The 17978-nt window shown below is 53.5% G+C and overlaps 3 protein-coding genes across 10 annotated transcripts; 1 reads left to right on the forward strand and 2 right to left on the reverse strand.

The window, feature by feature from the left end:
* Positions 1 to 126: 126 nt before the first annotated feature.
* Positions 127 to 3700, reverse strand: HIRIP3 (HIRA interacting protein 3). Of its 4 annotated transcripts, none has more exons than XM_011378718.2 (7): positions 3211 to 3700; positions 3019 to 3092; positions 2784 to 2898; positions 1537 to 2546; positions 1271 to 1439; positions 1089 to 1187; positions 127 to 1011 (listed from the first exon to the last, which is right to left on the reverse strand). In XM_011378718.2, the coding sequence occupies exons 1-7, from the start codon at positions 3260 to 3262 to the stop codon at positions 851 to 853; spliced, it is 1680 nt and encodes a 559-aa protein (XP_011377020.1). In that variant the 5' UTR covers positions 3263 to 3700; the 3' UTR covers positions 127 to 850. The 4 variants fall into 4 exon arrangements, with proteins under 4 accessions (XP_011377020.1, XP_011377019.1, XP_011377022.1 ...); XM_011378717.2 differs by having other exon boundaries at positions 3019 to 3139; XM_011378720.2 differs by having other exon boundaries at positions 3286 to 3698.
* A 28-nt stretch (positions 3701 to 3728) lies between these two features.
* Positions 3729 to 12417, forward strand: INO80E (INO80 complex subunit E). 3 transcript variants are annotated; one of them, XM_011378715.2, is made up of 8 exons: positions 3729 to 4040; positions 4198 to 4268; positions 4477 to 4529; positions 7185 to 7263; positions 7361 to 7472; positions 7855 to 7971; positions 11149 to 11241; positions 11832 to 11965. In XM_011378715.2, the coding sequence occupies exons 1-7, from the start codon at positions 3960 to 3962 to the stop codon at positions 11218 to 11220; spliced, it is 585 nt and encodes a 194-aa protein (XP_011377017.1). In that variant the 5' UTR covers positions 3729 to 3959; the 3' UTR covers positions 11221 to 11241; positions 11832 to 11965. The 3 variants fall into 3 exon arrangements, with proteins under 3 accessions (XP_011377017.1, XP_011377016.1, XP_023378245.1); XM_011378714.2 differs by lacking the exon at positions 11149 to 11241 and having other exon boundaries at positions 11832 to 12417; XM_023522477.1 differs by lacking the exon at positions 11149 to 11241 and having other exon boundaries at positions 7906 to 7971; positions 11832 to 12417.
* On the reverse strand, positions 12103 to 17834 carry DOC2A (double C2 domain alpha). Of its 3 annotated transcripts, none has more exons than XM_011378713.2 (12): positions 17639 to 17834; positions 17222 to 17332; positions 16308 to 16588; positions 15861 to 15940; positions 15577 to 15651; positions 15342 to 15451; positions 13838 to 13964; positions 13694 to 13753; positions 13456 to 13619; positions 13260 to 13341; positions 13071 to 13167; positions 12103 to 12985 (listed from the first exon to the last, which is right to left on the reverse strand). In XM_011378713.2, exons 3-12 carry the CDS (start codon positions 16573 to 16575, stop codon positions 12840 to 12842), a joined length of 1209 nt encoding a protein of 402 aa, XP_011377015.1. In that variant the 5' UTR covers positions 16576 to 16588; positions 17222 to 17332; positions 17639 to 17834; the 3' UTR covers positions 12103 to 12839. The 3 variants fall into 3 exon arrangements, with proteins under 3 accessions (XP_011377015.1, XP_023378244.1, XP_023378243.1); XM_023522476.1 differs by having other exon boundaries at positions 16308 to 16689; XM_023522475.1 differs by having other exon boundaries at positions 17222 to 17834.
* Between the last annotated feature and the right edge of the window lie 144 nt (positions 17835 to 17978).

A 17978-nucleotide genomic window follows, 5' to 3' on the forward strand; every position in this document is an offset into this window, starting at 1 on the left:
TCTCTTGACCTCTGCTTCCCTTTGCTTTGGCTTCAAAGATTTTTCAGAAAGTTCACTTCATGCTCAGGCCCCTGGCAGCTCCAAACTTACATCTTAATCTTCAACCTCAACAGCAAGAATCCCAGCAAAATTTTAAAGTGACTTTATTGCCTCCATCTATAGCCAGAGATCTGAGGTGGTGCTGATGGGTCAGGTGAAGGTCTTGTGTCCACCCTTTTCAGGCTGAAAAGTCAGCCATGGACTAAAAGTGGCTGTTTCCATATGAGGGGGGAGACAAACACCAGCTGACACCAAATTATGAAGCTTCACATTGTTCTTAAAACTAGTTACTCAGATCTTCCCAACTAGGTTTCCTAATTAGGTTATCAGACACAGCTAAAACGGGGATCAGAGGGGCCCACTGGTCAGGCTGGAGGAAAGAGGATAGAAGTCTGATAGAGCCTCGTGGCAGATGAAATGGCAGGTTCTGAAGGCTGGGACTTCTTTGGAGAACCTGGGGGAACCAGACTGGGGGCAGGAGGATGGTGGCTACTCCTCTTAGCCTCCTAGCCCAAAGTACAGTGGGGTGAGAGTGGGGAACTAGTTTCAGTGAGGTGATTCAAACACTGCTTTATTGGGTCTTAAAAAATAAATCCCTGTAAACACCTTAAACAGAACATAAAGCTGAGAAGATCACAACAACTGTGTCCCGGGGGGTTGCAAGTCTTTGGAGAAAGCTGCTGCTCTCTCTATACGGGGAGAATTGGTTGGGGGAGGCGGTGACATACATATATATACATATGTATGTACGTGATACATATATGTACGTGCTGTCTAAAGTGGACAGTCCCTCCTAGGGGCTGGGAGGAGCTCAGTTACTCTCGCCGTCACTGCTGATGATGCCACGCATATGTGACCAGTCTGGGGGTGGGAGTCGGGGCCGTTCTTCCTCTGAGTCTAAGGCCCGACGGTATAGTTCCCCAGGGTTGGCTGCTTCCGAAGGGTTCCAGGCTGTGCATCTGCGTGGCCGACCTGGGGGGAAGTGGGAGATTAGTTGTCTAAGAAAGTCCAAGCCCCAACTATCTCTGGGGAGTGAGAGGAAGCCTCACCTGAACCACTGATGATATTGGTGATGTCCAAGGAGGCCACCTCAGCTGCCTCTTCACGCTGCTCCTTCAGGGCCCGACATTTCTCTAAGGAAGGGTTACCTGGGGCAGACGAGGCTGGTGATCCTCTCTTCCCCAGAAGACAAAACCCTCTCCTGCAGCCCCCAAGACACACCTGGCCTCACCCTTCATGCCCAGAGATTCCAGCTCGGCCCGGAGGATACTAAGGCGCTCCTTGTGTGAGCGGCAGGAGCCCAGCAGCTTCTTGTAGTTGCGATGGGCACCACAGGCCCGAATGTAGCGCTTTAGCCTCATCACAGCAGGGTGATCCTCACCACGACGACCAGAGCTGGCCTGGCAAGGAAAGACAGCTGAGGCCAGGCCCTCTGGGCTGCAATCAGAGTCTCCATCTTCCCTTAATTGTGGCCTCCCATCCCATTTTCACCCTCACCTTCCTGCCTTTGAGCTCTGGGCTGCCATCTGCAGAAGAGGAGGAAGAGCTTCGTGTCCTGCTTTTCTTGGAGCTCCTCCTATGAGAGCGGTTCTTTCTCTCCTCTTTGAGGCTCCCCCCTGCCTCACTGTCACTCGCCTCCCTCTCCGAGTCACTTGCTTCACCATTGGCTATCTTTCCACTTTCCACCTGGCCTGTCTTTCCAGTATCTTTAAAAGCTAGTTTCAGTTTCCTCCAGCTGTCTTCTCCATCCTCCTCACTGCTTCCACTCTGCCTTTTGCCACCCTTCCACTGGGTCCTGTCCTTGCTATTCCTCTGCACTCGGGGCTCTTCATCTCCACTGTTATCCCCGCTGTCTGCTGCTGCTTTTTCCTCTTCCTTTCTGTCCCCGCGGTCTCCCAGCAGTTTCGCCTTGCTTTTCTGCTTACTGCTCCTCTCCTCCCAAGCTGACTTTTTCCCTCTTTTGCCCCGGGCTCTAGATTTTCTATCCTCCTCCTCTTCCTCTCTGTTCTCTTTCTTCTTGGCTAGGGTCTCCTCCTCCTTACTCTCATTTTCACTATCCTGGTATCTTGTAGCTCCTTTGTTTCCCATTCTCTGGGCAGAATCCTCCTCACTGCCCTCACTCTCCACTGCGGCCTGCTTCCTACTGGCTGAGGTCTTGCAAGGTACCTGCTTATTCTTTGTCACAGGTTTCCTCTTAGTTCTGCCTTTGAACTCCATTTCTACCTCCTTTTCCTTTTCTCCATCTTCCTCTTCCTCACTGCTCTCTTCCTTGCAGACCTTACTTGTTTTAGCAGTGCCCCCCTCCTTACTGCTCTCCTTCACCACCTCCTTCTCTAATACAATCTTTGCAGCCAGGTCCCTCTGCTGTTCTTCCTCATGGCTGTTCTCAATTGCATTCTTTGAGGCTGGCTTTGGACTCTCTGCCACCGGACTGACTGCTGCTACCACCATCCCATTCTTTGCTCGGGGGCTGAAGCAGTCTGGACTGGAGGCTGCAGAGGTGGGCTCTGGAATGTGAAGAGAAGAGAAGGTTGAGACAGGTTCCTTCTGTCCCTTCTCCCTCCACTTCGGATAGATTGCCTTGAATCCTGCGCTGACGAAGGGAAGCACAGCAGGAAACAGGGCCATCAGTCCACCCTGTTCCTGACTCACTGGCCTCACACCCTCATCCAGTGCCTTGGAACATCATAATACATGCACAATAAATACGTTTTGAATGAACCGACTACGCAGAAGGCACTAACCTGACTCCGAATTGAAACGGAACCTTTTTCTCTCTGGATCACTGCAGGGGGTTGGAGGCCTCTTTGCCTTTTTGGCAAGACCTAGACTTTCTTCCCTGGCACTGGCTTTATTCACCTGTGTGTGCGCGCATCAAGAGAGCAAAATAGGTATTAAGGTGGCGTGCCCCACCCCCTCTCAGGCCCCTACTTTTCGACAACGAACCCCGCTTCCCGTGGCCTAGGCTCGCGCCCACACCTGCATCTTCAGCAGCTGCTCCTCCACGAGCCGCTTCAGCGCCTGCCTCTCCTCGGGTTCTAGGTGGTCGCGGCCTGCGTAAGCCAAGAAGTGCCGCCGCACGGTGGAGTGCGTGAGCGTGCTGCAGAGACATGTGTCAAGGCGGAGTCCCCGTCCCACCCCTGCCCTTTCCAACCCCAACCTCCAGTGCACCTGAGGTCCGGGCAGCCTCGGAAGAAATTACGGGTGAACTCCCGCATCTCATCCTCCCGCGCCATTTTGCTCCACCTGGGATTGACGGCTCCCGCCTTTTTTTCTTCTCGGCCGCCGTCTGCGCTTTGACAGGAGCTTGCGCACGCGCGGTGTCGGAGGGACCGTTGGGTGTCGGTGGCGGGCCGCTTCTACTGAGAACTTTGCCCAACAAAACCTGCTTTCCCCGGCAGTTAGAGGGTCTCGCGGTTCCTTCCTTTTCTTAGAACTAATTATTTTTAAAGTTCTCGTTAGAAACCGATTCGGCGCCCGCAACCTTTGGGTGTAACGTACTCAACCCGCGACGGTGCCCCCGCCGGTCACGGGCCAGCAAAGCCACTGTGATTTCGAAAGACAGAAGAAGGACATCTTTGTCTGAAGACTAGGAATCCCTAGGGGAAAGTCTTCTGTCTTCCAATTGCTGAACACGTTTAGAAAGGGATCCCTCCACTATCCGCCATCTTTGTGACGTCATCGCGTCCCTGCGACGCCATCTTCAGCGTAACCTCTCGAAGCAACGTTCCTTTCCCAGTATTCCCGGAGAGGTCCGATCCCTGGTTGCGATCCCTGGGGCGCGAAGTACGCCGGGAGTTGTAGTCCCAGCGGACAGCCTCACCCAGTCTCCGGAAGTGGAGGCGTGAGAGGCCGGGCTGGGCTGGCTTGGGGTATCTGGAAAGCCCGACTAGTGTGGGGCGCTCCTCCCGGGGCCAGTCATGAACGGGCCGGCGGACAGTGAAGTGGACTACAAGAAGAAATACCGGAACCTGAAGCGGAAACTAAAGTTCCTCATCTACGTGAGTGTTGGGGTAGGGAGGTTGTCGGGGGTGAGGTCTGGCGCTGGTAGGACCTCAGTTTACCCACGGGTAAAAGGAGTTGGGGCGAGCTGTCGCCGGGTTCCGGGCTCCTTGACGAACCGCCATTGGTTCAGCGCGCACCTTGACTGTGGTACAGGAGCACGAGTGCTTCCAGGAGGAACTAAGGAAGGCACAGAGGAAATTGCTGAAGGTGTCCCGAGACAAAAGGTGAGACATGATGCTCCGGGAGAGAAGGGAGGCCTGCGGGTGATGTGGCTCCTGTGGATACATTCGGACCCCATCCTGTAATGGGGTCACAAATGCATGTGTTTGGGGGCTGTTGCGAGGATCCAGCAGGCCAGCTAGAAGGGACAAGGGCCCAGGAGAACATTGATGAGGTGGAGATAAACGCTCTTATTCCCGCTTTTTGTCTCAGTTTCCTCCTAGACCGACTTCTGCAGTACGAAAATGTGGATGAAGACTCTTCTGGTGAGCAAGGTCATGAAAAATTGGTGGAGGACATGGTTCCTGGCACTTAAGCAAGCTTCCTGGGCCCCTCCTTTTAGACTGTGGAGGCTAATACAGCTTCCAGTGATTCTCAAGCCTAGTTGCTTACCCTCCACCTCTACTGTTTATTCACTCAAGTATTTATTGAACATACACTGTGTTTCAGGCACTGTATTTTACACAGTGGATACAGTGGTAACCAAGGTAGACAAAGTCTTTTGTATTCTGGGGGAGGGGTAATAAGTAAGCAAGATGTTAGACTTTCAGATTTAAAAGGAATAAAATCAGGGTTATATGATAGTGATTGGAATAGAGCAGAGGTTGACAAACTTTTTCTGTAAGGGGGCAGATAACAAATATATTAGGTTTTGAAGAACATGCAGTCTGTCACAACTACTCAGTTCTGTTGTAATTCAGAAGCAGCCACAGGTAATATGTAAATAAATGAATATGGCTGTGTCTCAATAAAACTTTATTTTGGACACTGAAATTTGAATTTCATGTAATTTCCACATGTCATGAAATATTTTTCTTTTGATTTTTTTCTTCAACCATTTAAAAATATAAAAGCCATTCTTAGTTTGCAGACCATACAAAAGTAGATGGCAGGCCATGTCTCAATAGAATGCCCAAGAAAGGCCATTTTCAGGGATAGTATTTGAGCTGGGACCTAGATGAGAAGAGCTGAAGATAACGAGTGAGAGATTTCCAGGCCAAGGGAATGACAAATGCAGGTACTCCAAGGCAAGAACAGACTAGGTTGTCTAAAGAGCAGAAAGGCTTTATAAAGCAATGCTTTCACACTTTTTTTGAGCACTATTTACAATCAGTATGTTTTACATTGTGACCAATTCCCCATTTCCATACTTTAAAACAAAATTTAACAAGACATTAAGACCATTATACACAATTTTTTCTTATACTTTTTAGGCTGCTTTTTTCTGGTTGCAAACCAATGCATTGACTTCATGACCTAGTGTGTTTGAGACCCACAGTTTGAAAAAGCCCTAAGATTGGCATTTGTGCCCCTGTTCCAAGGTGGGGGCCCTCATAAGCCATGTTACATACACTCACCACTCTCTGTGGCACCTTTAAACATTGATCTAAAGCAGAGTCAGCTAGCCAGGCTGCTTGTTTTTGTAAATAATGTTTTATTGGAATGCACAACACTCATTCATTTATGTATTATAGGAGGACAGGTAGATGATAGATGAGGTCAGAGAAATAGATAGGAGCCAGCTCGTGTAGGTCATGGTAAAATGTTTGGCTTTTATTCTGGCTTATCATTGCCTGCCTCTTCCTTCCATGAGGTCTCCAATTAACTTCTGGAGGACTCAGGATCCCACTCTGACCATGAATATGTTGGTTCTCTCATGCCTCCTATAGGTCCCAGCTCAAACACTATCCCTGAAAATGGCCTTTCTTGAGCATTCTATTGAGACATGGCCTATAGGAGGCATGAGAGAACCGACATATTCATGGTCAGAGTGGGATAAATCTGAGGAGCAAGAGCCAGCAATGTAAGCTACCACTTGTATCCTGGAGAAGCCCACAGTCTGGTCACGGAGACACCCACATATGATAACCGCTTAGCACGGTATAAGGGGAGCCATGACAAGTGAGAGAAAGTATGGAAGAGCCAGCAATTAACTGGACCTGAGGGATACTGGAAGAATTCTCAGGTGGCATTTAATTTGCTTCTTTTTTCTTTTTCAATTATAGTTGATGTACAATATTTTATTAGTTTCAGGTATACAACATAGTGATTAGACGTTTATGTTCATTCGCTTCTTAAAGAATCTGAGCTGAAAAACAGAAAGGCACATATCACATGTTGCAGTTATTTGTTAAATGAGTGATGGGCTTTCTACGTGGAGGCAGATCTGAGAAATAGATTTCGTTTCTGAGGAAATTGATTGGCATGATGTGATCAGTACAGTTTGGAAGACCACAAAGGTTGAGGCCACACTGAGAAGCATTTTGAATGCTCACAGGCCGTGGGGGACGTCATCAGGAAGGTTATGATCAGGTTTATGTTTTAGGTCATTCTGGAGTTACAGGAGAGGTGAGACTGCTTAGTTGATTTTGACATAGTGGTGGCTTGACCTTGTGGCATTTGCAATGGGGGGTAGTGGATAAAGGTAGGAGAGATTTGAGGGGTAGATTAACAGGACCCTGGATATTGGGAGTGGAGCAGAGGCAGGAGCCGAAGGCAGCTTAGAGCTGAAGAAGGAGAGAGTGGTGTGAAATGGTCAAGGAGTCAGAGATCTGAGTTCAAGTCCAGCCCCACACCTTACTCTCAACCTCAGTGACCTCATCTGGAAAGTGGAGGTGAGGCCCTTACCTTCCTCCCTGTATGGTTATGAAGACAAGGAAAGGCAGTGAATGTAAAGTGTCTAGTCAGAACCTAGCAAGTAATAAGTGCTTGGCAAATTTCTTACCATGGAGGAGCGTGGGTAGGAAGTTGATTGTAAAGGACATTCTAAGAAACTGGGGAATTTGTGAGTTCCCCAGAATAACATGTGCATGCCAGATAGGGAGTCAGATTCCCTGGAGCCCTTTCAGAGTTGAGAGTATATCCCTGAGGTAGACAAGAACACCTCACCCCACCCTTCACTGACCAACCTTCCCCCACAGACTCAGATGCCACTGCATCTTCAGATAACAGCGAGACAGAGGGTACACCCAAGTTATCGGACACGCCATCCTCCAAGAGGTGAGAAGAAGCCATCATTCTTCTCTGGGGATGAGGGATAAGGGGGCATCTGGGCCTTCTAGCTGCCTCTGACCTCCTCCCCTGTCCTTTTCTCCAGGAAGAGAAGCCCTCCACTTAGGGGCACCCCCTCCCCTTCCAGCCTCTCCCTGCCTCCTTCAACAGGGTTTCCCCTTCAGGCCTCCGGGGCCCCCTCCCCATACCTGAGTTCGGTGAGTTGGGGTAAAGGGTGGGAAGTGGTAACAAAGATGTCTGGGAATAAGGTGGGCATCATTTGGGCAGAGGGGCCAGGCCTCAGAGTGAAGCCGGCCCGGCACTGGGGACATCATTCTGGGTGTGGCCAGCCACCATCCCTTGGAGGGGTGTGAGTTGGGGCTACCCAGTTCCTCTGCTGTAGGAATGGGGGATGGATGTGACTGAGGAGAGCAGACTCCAGGACAAAGTCCTGCTGCTGTCCCATCCCCTTCTGTTCTCAGAAGCCACACTCATCACCATCTCTTGTTTTTCCATTCTTCCTCCTATTTGCACTTCTTCCCTTCACCTCCCACCCAATCATTTCATTTCCCATCTCCATCCCGCCACTCCTGCCTGCAGCTGGCTTCCCCCCCCTACCCCCCATTCCCTTCTGACTACCTGGCCCTGCAGCTGCCCGAGCCCAGCCCCCTGAGGCCCAAGCGGGAGAAACGGCCCCGCCTGCCCCGGAAACTCAAGGTACCCTGATTTGGGGACATTAGGGAGGGGCCAAAATGGCAGAAGGACAGCCATTTGAGGGAGGTTCAAGACAGGGGCTGGGGGCTCAGCCCAGGTCTAGGTACTGAGGGTTGGGTCAGAGAAGTCTTGGCTCACAGGTTTTATGTGGAGATAAATCAGGGACAGGACCAGCCTTGGGGGACTCAGAGTGAAGACACCTATGAGCCTGCCCTTACACTGCTGCAGTGTGGCTGTCAGGCCAGGATCATTTTCACAGATGTTCTGTGATGCCAGGCACTTCCAGATGAGGGGTGGATCTGTGGAATCTAAAATCAAGTCAAGGCTGCACCAGCTGAAACCACAGGACCTCAGACAGGGCTCTTTGACCCTCTGGGTCTCAGATTTTGTATCTGTAAAGTAAGCGATCAAACTACATGTAATCAGCAAGTGTTTATAGAATGTTTGCTATGTACCAGGCACTGTCCTAGGTGCTGCAACTGCAGTAGTGAACAGAACAGACAAATCTCTGCCTTTGTGGAGCTCATGTTCTAGCAAGATGGGCAGAAAGTAAACAAGATAAATAGTACCAGTGCAGAAAAATAGAGTCAGGTAAAGAGGATGAGAAGCACCAGAGTGGATGGGGGCCGATTCTTTTGGTTGGGTAGTCTGGGATGTTATTTGGTCAGAGACTTAAAGGAAATGGGAACAAGCCATGTGGCTCTCTGGGGAAGTGTTTTAGTCAGGAAGGACAGCCAGTGCAAAGGCCCAGGTTGGGGGAAGGGGAAGTTGGCTTGTTCGAGAGGAGGAGGCCAGTGTGACAGGAGGAAAATGAGAGGGAGAGAATGATCAGAGAGGCGGTCAGAGAAGTAACTGAGGGACAGGAATGCATAGGACCTTATAGGCGTGGTAAAGACTTTGGCTTGTACTATGAATGAATGGAGGAGTTGTTGGAGAGATTAGGAAATCCAATCTGATTTACATTTTAACAAAATTGCTGTTGGGTCAGGATGAAAGTAGGGGGACCAGAGAGACGTCTACTGCAGTAAACCAAGTAGCAGTTGAGGATGAAAAGTGAAGAATGAGCCACAGGAAGACCAGTGTGGGCTGCGAGAAAGAAGAGAAGTCAAGGATGACTCCAGGGTTGTTGGCCTGAGCAACTGAAGTGAGGACTGGGAGGAGCAGGTTTTGGGGATAAGGTGAGGACTTTGCTTTTGGGATGTTGAGATGCTGTCTGGAAATGCCAATGAGACAACTGGATAACGGGAGCCTGGGGCTCATGGAGTGTGTCCTTCGATGTTGAGAGATGAGGACACAGAAGGCACAATGCCCTTCTGGCTCTGAATCACAATGGAATAGGGATTGAACTGGACAGCTCTCAAGTTGAGTGGACTATAGACTTAAGGCTTGAGGCAGAAGTGAAATGGGAGGCCATGTTTATGCTGGTTAGGAGTGTGGGTTCTAGAGTTCATATCCCGGCTCTGCCACTACTCCCCGTGTGACCTTGGCCCTTAAGCCTGAAAAATGGGTAGGTAATGGGTGATATACTGACCCTTCGCTCTGCTTAGCAGGGTTTTTGCTTCTGGCCTGTAGAGTAGGATGGTGGAGACGGCAAGCATCAGTGTAGCCTGGAGCAGATGGGCAGAGGTGTGGTGTGGCATGGTCATGGCAGTTAGAGGCTTTCTGAGGTGTGGTCCTAAAGTAGAGGAGTATCAGGAAGCTAAGTTCTGGACATACAGGAGAGAAAATGTTGGTTGGGGGAGAGGCCGAAATCAACTGCTGTGTTTGGAGAAGGGGCTAAACCAGGGAAGGACTCAAAGAAGATGTAACATTTGAGCCCAGGATAAGTGAGATTTGGATATTCCAGGCTGAGGCAAAAGTGTTATTTGGGCTGCAGCAGGAGTGTGTTACGGCAGAACGGTCTATGGCCATACCACCCTGAACGTGCCTGATCCCGTCAGATCTTGGAAGCTTGGATTAGTACTTGGAGGGAGACCACCTAGGAAGACCAGGTGCTGTAGGTGTTAAAAAAGAGAGAGAGAGAGAGACAACATTGGAAAGAAAGACATTGGGATCATAGAAGGCCTTGACACTCAGAGTCAGGAGGAGCTGTAAAGGGAGTAGGGGGTCATTGAAGTTTCTGGGTGACTTTGGTGTGAGGAGACGGGAGGTAGCAAGTCTGAGGCGAGGAGGGAAAGCTGTGAGACTGCAGCAGCTCAGTGAAGAGCCTGGGCCTAAGTAGACTTAGCTGGGTTTGAATCCCAACTCTTCTGTGTGACCTTGGGCTTGTCATTGAACTCTGAGCCTCAGCTTTCTTCTTTGTTCATGGGATCACTGTGAGAATAAAATTGAATTGAAGGAGAGAAAACACTTAGCCCAGTGCCTGGTTCCTAGTAAGCCATAGATAAACATTAGCTGCTTTTGGTCACCTGAGGGGGTCATTGAGTACATCCATGCAGGTTTAGGACATGAGGGCTAGGGTGGGGATCAGGAGGTGGTCGCCAGAGGATGGGGACAGTCTTATCCCACTGTCCTTTTCAGTTATGCATGTGTGTCTGCTCCTGTGTATACACATGGGTGCCTGGTACTGGGTGCAAAGGTGCTGTTCAGAGCTGGGCATCCTGTCTGTCATCAGTTCTAGCAGAATGCTATACTCAGAGGTGCTGACCCTGAGGAACAGCAGTGAGGGTGGGGGCTCCTTGAGAAGCAGCAAGTAGCCCATAAGGGCCAAATGAGTGAAAGCAATCAGAAAGGCCACTCTGAAGACCACACACAGGCGTTTCATGCCAGCCCCACCGAGGGCCAGATTGGACACTGCCTTGTGGGGACCTGGCAGGCTCAGTTTTCTCCTCTGACGCAGGATCTCCTCCCAGAGTGGTCAGAGCAGAGATCATTAATGAAAATTACCATTAGTAAGTGCTCAGTTTGTGCCCACAGGCAAAGCGTGAGGCCCACAGCGTGAGCTCTCTCTAGGGAAGTTTGTAAGGACGTGGCAGGGATGGGGCTGGAGGTTTGGGCAGGACAGAAGCCACTTCCCAGCCTCAGAGGACAAAGCAGGGCTTTTGACAAATAGAAAAGGATATTTCAGGTGGAGGGACTCGCCTGTTCTCAGGCACGCATCTCAGGACTGCCTGCCCCCAAAGCAGCAAGGAGCCTGAGGCCCTCAAGTGGAGGAATGACACGCTTAGGTTTGTGTTTTAGAGAGCTCACTCTGGCTGCAGTGTGGAGGAGGAGCTGGATCTGGGAGAGGCTGAAGGCAGGGAGTCCAGTTAGGAGGCTGGTACCGTAGTCCAGGTGAGCTGAGAGGAGGGCCTGGCCTTGGCCAGTGGCTGTGGGGATCCCAAGGAGGGGCCCATCCCAGATATAAGAAGCCTCACATGGCGGGGGGTGAAGACCTAGGACACCCTCCACTGAACCAGTGAGTCCCACAGTAGGAGGGAGAGGAGGCCAGTAGTGGCAAGTGGTATCTGAGACGCCCAGAGGCGAGCAGGCAGGCAGGCAGGCACTCCAGGCTGACTGGCCCTAACTGCCATCACAGGATCTGCCAAAGTGCCTCCCTGGTGAGAGCAGGGCCCAGCCTTTCCCTCCTGGTTTCCTATAAGCGCCCCCCACCTACCCACCCACACCACCCTCATCATCGCCTCCATCACTGCCCCTCACCCCCAGGCACTTACTGGTTTGAGACTCAAGAGACCGAGGTGGGGCCAGCCACCTGAATCCAGCGTGGCTGGCCCAGCTGCGTCCACTACCCCTTGAATGAGCCTTTGCCCCTTCCCCATCCCCAAGAACTGCCTCGAGGGGTAGTGCCACCCTCCTGGAGGTCTCAGTCCTTCCTGACAAGCCCTCCCTGTGTTTCTTTCCTTCCTCCTCCACCCCCACTACAGATGTCGGTGGGACCCCCCGACTGCCCTGTGGGAGGGCCGCTGACCTTTCCTGGCCGGGGTTCTGGGGCTGGGGTGGGGGCAGCCCTGGCCCCACTGCCCCCGCCCAAGATGCCCCCACCCACGATCCTGAGCGCAGTTCCTCGGCAGATGTTCAGCGATGCAGGCAGCGGGGATGATGCCTTGGATGGGGATGATGACCTGGTGATCGACATCCCAGAGTGACCCTTCTGCCCAAGCCCCTGCCCAGCGCCCTGTGTCAGCACACATGAGCTCCCAGCTTCCGCAGAGACTTTTATTAATGCCCAGTTGCCATGCTGCGGCCACTGACACAATCAGAAGAGGCGTAAACATGCACAGATGTCCCCTGGAAAGTGGGCCCCTCACCAAGGAGGGCAGGGGCCTGCCCTCACATCTCGGCCCCATCCAGGGGACAGTTATTTAAATGAGTGGTGGGAGCATCTGTCACCTCAGAGAGGCAGAGACCCTGCTGTGCCCACCTCCCCCTCCACTGTTTAAAAGGGCAGCTGTACAGGGCTAGGTGTTTCTGTTTTTAAACGAAGATTCTGTATTAAAGGAGTGGCTCTTTTTTGTTTTTTTATCCTTTTCCTGTTTGGAAACTTTCTCCTCCTCCGAACTCCCCCTAATCCAACCTCCTCCCTATAGGTGGAGGGGACGGGGCAGCCTGGAGAGGCAGGAGAGAGGAGCAGCAGCTGGGGAGCCTTGGGGGAGGGGGCGCTGGTAGGACTCCCCCTGCAGGTGTGCACAGGATGGGTGGTTTGCATATTTGCATGTAGCAAGTCAGGCAAGAGGAAGTTTGCATATGTGAATATAGATCTCCACAGTCCCTCACAAGACAGACCCACAGTCACAGAAACTCTCACGAAATAAGACAGGTAGTGCAGGGCGGGGCGGGGCATCCACCCCGTGTAAACGTGCAATACACTCGTGCGAATGTTGGGTACTGGACCCGGCCCCGGGGGGCCTGTGATGAGCCGCTGCTGTCCCTACTCAGGCTGAAGGCAGAGCCCCGGCTGCAGGGGGCAGCTCACTGGTCAGGGTGTGCCAGCGCTCCAGGGCTGTGTCTGGCTGCTGCAGACAGTCACCCCAGTGCTTCCGGGCCTCTCCCCGGGCACCTGGCCCCAGGGAAACGCCACCTGGGGAGCAGTAGAGGCAAAATCAGGGCCCAGCTCACTGCCAGCGTACCCTCCATCGGTGCCACCCAGCGGGCTTCTCCCTCACCAATGAAGTCGTTGGATTTGCCAATGTCGTAGTCCCAGACTGTGACTTCCAGAGTCTTGGTGGCCAGAGCGGAGAGCTCCATCTCATAGAAGAACTCCTGGGACAGGGCAAGCCTCACCTTCCATGAGGCGCTGCCCCCCAGCCCCCAATCCCCACTCTCCCTCGATTTATGATTCTTGCCATGTTTACCTCATTAAATTCCGGGTTGAGGGTCTTCTTCTTTACACCTGTTTTATGCTTGGATTTCTTATCTACGTCAGGCCTCAGGTACCTGCCAAGGAGGCGGGGTGGGGGTGGGGGAGTGTGGTGGGCAGGGACAAGCCGGCTGGAGGAGGATGGGGCAGGGTCCCTGGGAGGGGGGCATCAGGGCAGGGCGAGAGCTCACGTCTTGACATAGGGGTCAGAGTAGCCATTGACGTCCATGGCAGCTAGGTGGGCACAGCGCACGATGCCCACCAGCAGCCCCCGGCGCAGCGAGCTATAGCTGAGGTTCAGCAGGATGCGCCCACGCTCCTCCAGCAGCCCAGGCCCCTGCTCTGCCTGCTCCAGCTTCAGGGCAGACACAAAGGTCAGCATGCATCCTCACCACTTCCCACCCAGACTGGTCCCTTGAGCTGCCTCACCTCCTTCAGATAACAGGAGATGCCCCTCAGTGCTGCCGACATGGAAGAGGGTGAAGCCAGCTGGGGGAGGGGCAAAGAGAAAGTTCTGGAAACCTGGCCTCCCCAGGGCCCTCTCCCCTCAGTCCCCTTCTGCCCCACACGGACCGGGACCTGGCGCTCGAGGCAGATATTAAAATGCTTCTTCTGGGAAGGCTTGAGGCGACGGAGAGGTATGCGGATCTCCCCGATGAACTCGTTGTGGCTCAGCTTGTCCTCATCACACACGGAGATCCTGGCAGGGAACTGCAAGGTCAGGGCCCCTGGGATCCCTGAGCTCCATCCCAGTGTGGGAGAAAGGACCTCCGATGGAACCCTGAGCACCTGAGGCTGGTCCCAGCTCTGCCCTAAATACACCTCACTTGTAAAATGGTCTGTCTCACAGGCTATGTGGTGAACACCAGGCTTGATGCCTGAGAAGGACACTTTGATTTGCCCTGTTCCTTGGCCCCTTTGCAGCTGCCCTGGTTGTCCCTGGTCCATCAGGACCTGCTCAGCTACTTTAGGAAGCCCTCACAAATCTTGGGGACCCTCTCTATCCGTGCCTCTTCTGCATGAAGCAGGGAGCCAGCCTGGGAGAGACTTGTGAGCCCAGAGATTAAGAAATGATTGCTTTTACATGTAATCATCCCCTTTTGCAGCCCCCTGCACTTCCTACTGCTGCGACACTCTTGAGTAGCTGTGTCATGTAAGAGTGTTCAATTTCTAGTTCTGCCACTTACTAGCAACTGTGTGACCTTGGGCAAGTAAACCTCCCTTAAGTCTCAATTCCAATCTATAAAATGGAGATAATGATTACGTAAAGCTATTATGAAGATCAAGTGACATGAAGAAATGTAAAAATGCATAGCCCAGGGCTGGGCACCAATGACCATTCAGTGAGTGAAGCTTCATTCTCTAGCATCTGAAATATGGGGCCAGCCTTTCTGGTTTCTGCCTCTGTCCTCCCCTCCAGCCCACCCTACGCCCAACACCAAGGTGATCTCTCTAAAACAGCCCTGACCATGCCCCTGCCCTGATGCAAAGCCTTGAACAAAGGAGAAGTTCTCTCAGGGGCCTAGTTTTGCTGCCGTTCACTTCCCACCAGGGACTACTCCCCACAGCTCTACCTCCTGGGATGACGGAGCAAATTTCCTGCCCCTTAAGACTTCACTCTTTAGAGATGTTAGGAGGACATAGGCAACAGAATGGGCAGACTTCTACATAGATCTGACTTAAGTCAGGGGCTCTGAGAAGGGGTATCAGTGACCAGGGAAAGCTTTTAGGAGGAAGCAGAGCCTCAAGTGATAAGTGGAGTTCAGGGTGGCAGAAGGAAAGCTGGGAGAGCTTTCCAGGTAGAAGAGACAACGGGCAAAGATCAGGAGTAATGAGCCTGACCAGCTGGAAGAAGGCAGACCTCTGCTGGAGGAACTGTAGGAGATATTTTGGGAGTAGGAATGACAGGGAAGTATTTTGGCCTGCTGCCCAAGGGGATAGGGAGCTACTGATTGTTCTTGAACACCTGAGAGGGGCTTAAAGGGAGGTAGACCAACCAAAGGAAGTTCTAATGACAGCTGTCCCAGAGGAGGTGCTGAGCTGGAATCCTTGGTTGCAGGGAGCATGGGTCCCTCACCTGAGCACCTTGTGAGTGATGTCGTCATCCGTGATTCCACTGTACATCAGGTCCTCGTTCCACACAGGATTCAGCGTGTTTCTCTGAGTCTTAGTTTTTAGCTTATTGGCCTGAGGTATTGGGACAAAAGTGTTCTCAATATACACCCCATAGACCCACAGAGGCTGAAAGCAAGAGAAGATTGGAGACAGACCCACAAGTTGGATCAAGCTGGGGGAAAGAGGAAGCTGTTCACCTTGCAGGCTCCAGGCAGCAGGTGCAGCTTGACATAGGGGTCAGCCAGGCCATTGAAATCCATGGGCTTGAGGCCCTGGAGAGGGGATAGGGAAGAGGGCTATGAGTTCCCAGCTCTTCCTCCTTCCCCCTGCAGAGTGGATCCTTGGAATGTGGAGAGCAGCAAAAAAAGGGTATTGGGAATGGGGGTGGAGAGAGGAGGGGAAAGGGAAGGGAGGATGTAAACCCACCCCTCCCAGGTGGGAGGCAAACAGGACTGGGGCTCCGGAGGTAAGGAGTGCTCACCTTGGCCCTGAGGATACTACAGTGCAGAGTGCAGGAGGCCTGGTCATAGAGAAGGTCAAACTCCAGTGTGCCCAGAGCGGCTGGAGAAAAGGGAAGAGGTGATGTGTCAGTGTGTAAAGACAGGTGTGTGTGAGAGATGGGTGGGCAGGCCAGCAGTGTGTGCAGACTGTGAAGGTATGAGAGTGTATCTGAGTCTGACAGCCTGTGAGTGTATGTGCGTCTGGGTCCCTCGCTGGGCTGCAACTGGGACTGTGTGGGTGGTTGAGTGTCTCAGCAGAAATATTGAATTTTGAGCTTTGTTGAAGCTATAATCTCCACACTGACTGCAGCTGTGGTGGCAGTGCCTGCTGCCTTCCCCGTGACACGCACACCCAGCAGGCCCCTCCCCTTCCCACAAGCCTGGAGGTCCCCATTAGCACCCTGGGCCCTTCAAGCCCCCACACTCACTGGCATCATCCGAGTCATAGCTGTCCACCTCAGCTCCATCCTCGGGCGTGGTGGCCCCAAGGAGGGCTACAGGGGGGGCCAGGGCCAGGGGGGCCAGATGAGTAGCAGCCTCCCCAAAGCCCCTGCCGCCGCCCCCTTCAGGTCCAGGTCCCCGGCGGGGGAAGTAGTCAGAGATCTGGCGGATAGGCCGGATGGGCCCAGGGCACACGTTGATGGCCATGTGCTCCTGGATGTTGATGGTCATGCGATCACCCCTGCGGCCCCTCATGCAGCACCCTTAGCTGGGGGAGGGAGGTTCGAAAGAGTGTGAGCCCATGGACTCCTTGTACTCACGATCTGCTGGCTGAGGGCCAGGGGGCAACCTCCCTGGTCTGTGGCCTCCCTTGGTGTCAAGAGAGAGAGATCTGCCTGTGCCAGCTGTTGTGCAGGCAGGAGGCCTGGGCCCTCCAGAACCTCACCCTTGCTCCACAGGGGTTGGGCTGCCAGTCCGCTACCCCCAGACAGGTCCTGGCTCCACCTCAGCCTTGCCTACTTACCTCTATTATCCCTTTGTCATCTTCCCAGCCCCTCACTCTGGGCTTCCGTGTCTGCCCCTGGGCCCTGCCTACTCCCTGAAGCCGCCCCATCCATCCTTCTGCACCAGGCTTGTCTGGTCCTGATCTCACTCACCCCTCTAGACATTCATTTCCCACTGTCCATTCAGCCCCAGGATCTGCCAACTGCCTGGTTCCCCACATCTGCAGCCCAAGTTGGGGACCCCCGCCTCAGATGCCACCTCCTGAGACTGGCTTTCCAGAGGAGCCAGAAATTGCAGCCTCAGGAGAGCTACCCCCCCACACACACATCCCGCAGGCACATGCAGGCTAATGCACACACCCTCACCCTCACGCCCCCGGCGGGCCAGCCCCCTGCACCTGCTCTGTGCCTCCAACAGGTGCCCAAGCACTGGGGGGACGGCGAGTGCCAGCTGGGCAGTGGCGGCCAGCGATTCCCAGGATGGCCAGCGAGAAGAGCGCAGAGTCCGGCTGTGCGCGCGGAGAAGGAGGGAGAGGAGGAGAAAGTGCGGGAGGAGGGGGTGAGCGGGGTGGAGGGGCGGAGGCAGCAGGCTCTTGCGGCGGGCGTTGGAAAGGGGCGGCCGGGGCTGAGGAGGGGGCGGGACTCTCCCGCCGTCTCCCGCCCGGGCACAGTTAGGGGCGCACACGAGTGCACGCACACACGGGCACGCAGGCTGGCACCCGCATCTTGCACGGGCACTTCCGCCCACACTCGCGTGCCCACGTGCGCACACTCGCACACATGCACAAACCCAAGACACGCGCTGACACACTCACCGCAGACAACTTCGCATACACGCACTCGCAAACACACGAGCTCCCTGCGCCACCAGGAACCGAGAGTGAGAATTGCCTGGTGTTTCCCAACTCTTCCCCGGAGACCAGGCTCCCGCGCCTGCCCCCGCGCCTAGCCCATGGTGTCCCCTCCCTCGCTTTCTCCTTCCTTCCCTCCTGGGTCTCCAAGACCGGACGCTTAGTTGCCATGACGACGCAGGCTCATTCTCTGGCGCGCGGTCTCTCGCCCCCCCCCCCCGCCGCCTTGCTTCCGCACGCCCCTCCCCCGCAGATAGCGTGCAGAAGGCGTCTGGCCCTCCCCTCCCCTTATCTGTAGGGGCGG

Source organism: Pteropus vampyrus, unplaced genomic scaffold, assembly GCF_000151845.1.
Source record: "Pteropus vampyrus isolate Shadow unplaced genomic scaffold, Pvam_2.0 Scaffold347, whole genome shotgun sequence".
Taxonomy (NCBI): domain Eukaryota; kingdom Metazoa; phylum Chordata; class Mammalia; order Chiroptera; family Pteropodidae; genus Pteropus; species Pteropus vampyrus.

Excerpts from the sequence above, each read along its gene's own strand:
- HIRIP3 (XM_011378717.2), bottom strand. The coding sequence starts at position 3,275 with ATGGCGCGGGAGGATGAGATGCGGGAGTTCACCCGTAATTTCTTCCGA. Across the intron at positions 2,899-3,018 it reads AGCAGCTGCTGAAGATGCAG|GTGAATAAAGCCAGTGCCAG; the intron begins GTGTGGGCGCGA and ends GCGCACACACAG. Across the intron at positions 1,440-1,536 it reads CAGAGCTCAAAGGCAGGAAG|GCCAGCTCTGGTCGTCGTGG; the intron begins GTGAGGGTGAAA and ends TTTCCTTGCCAG.
- INO80E (XM_011378714.2), top strand. The coding sequence starts at position 3,960 with ATGAACGGGCCGGCGGACAGTGAAGTGGACTACAAGAAGAAATACCGG. Across the intron at positions 4,041-4,197 it reads AACTAAAGTTCCTCATCTAC|GAGCACGAGTGCTTCCAGGA; the intron begins GTGAGTGTTGGG and ends ACTGTGGTACAG. Across the intron at positions 4,530-7,184 it reads TGTGGATGAAGACTCTTCTG|ACTCAGATGCCACTGCATCT; the intron begins GTGAGCAAGGTC and ends CTTCCCCCACAG.
- DOC2A (XM_011378713.2), bottom strand. The coding sequence starts at position 16,575 with ATGAGGGGCCGCAGGGGTGATCGCATGACCATCAACATCCAGGAGCAC. Across the intron at positions 13,965-15,341 it reads ATCACTCACAAGGTGCTCAG|GATCTCCGTGTGTGATGAGG; the intron begins GTGAGGGACCCA and ends GTTCCCTGCCAG. Across the intron at positions 13,168-13,259 it reads TCAACCCGGAATTTAATGAG|GAGTTCTTCTATGAGATGGA; the intron begins GTAAACATGGCA and ends GCCCTGTCCCAG.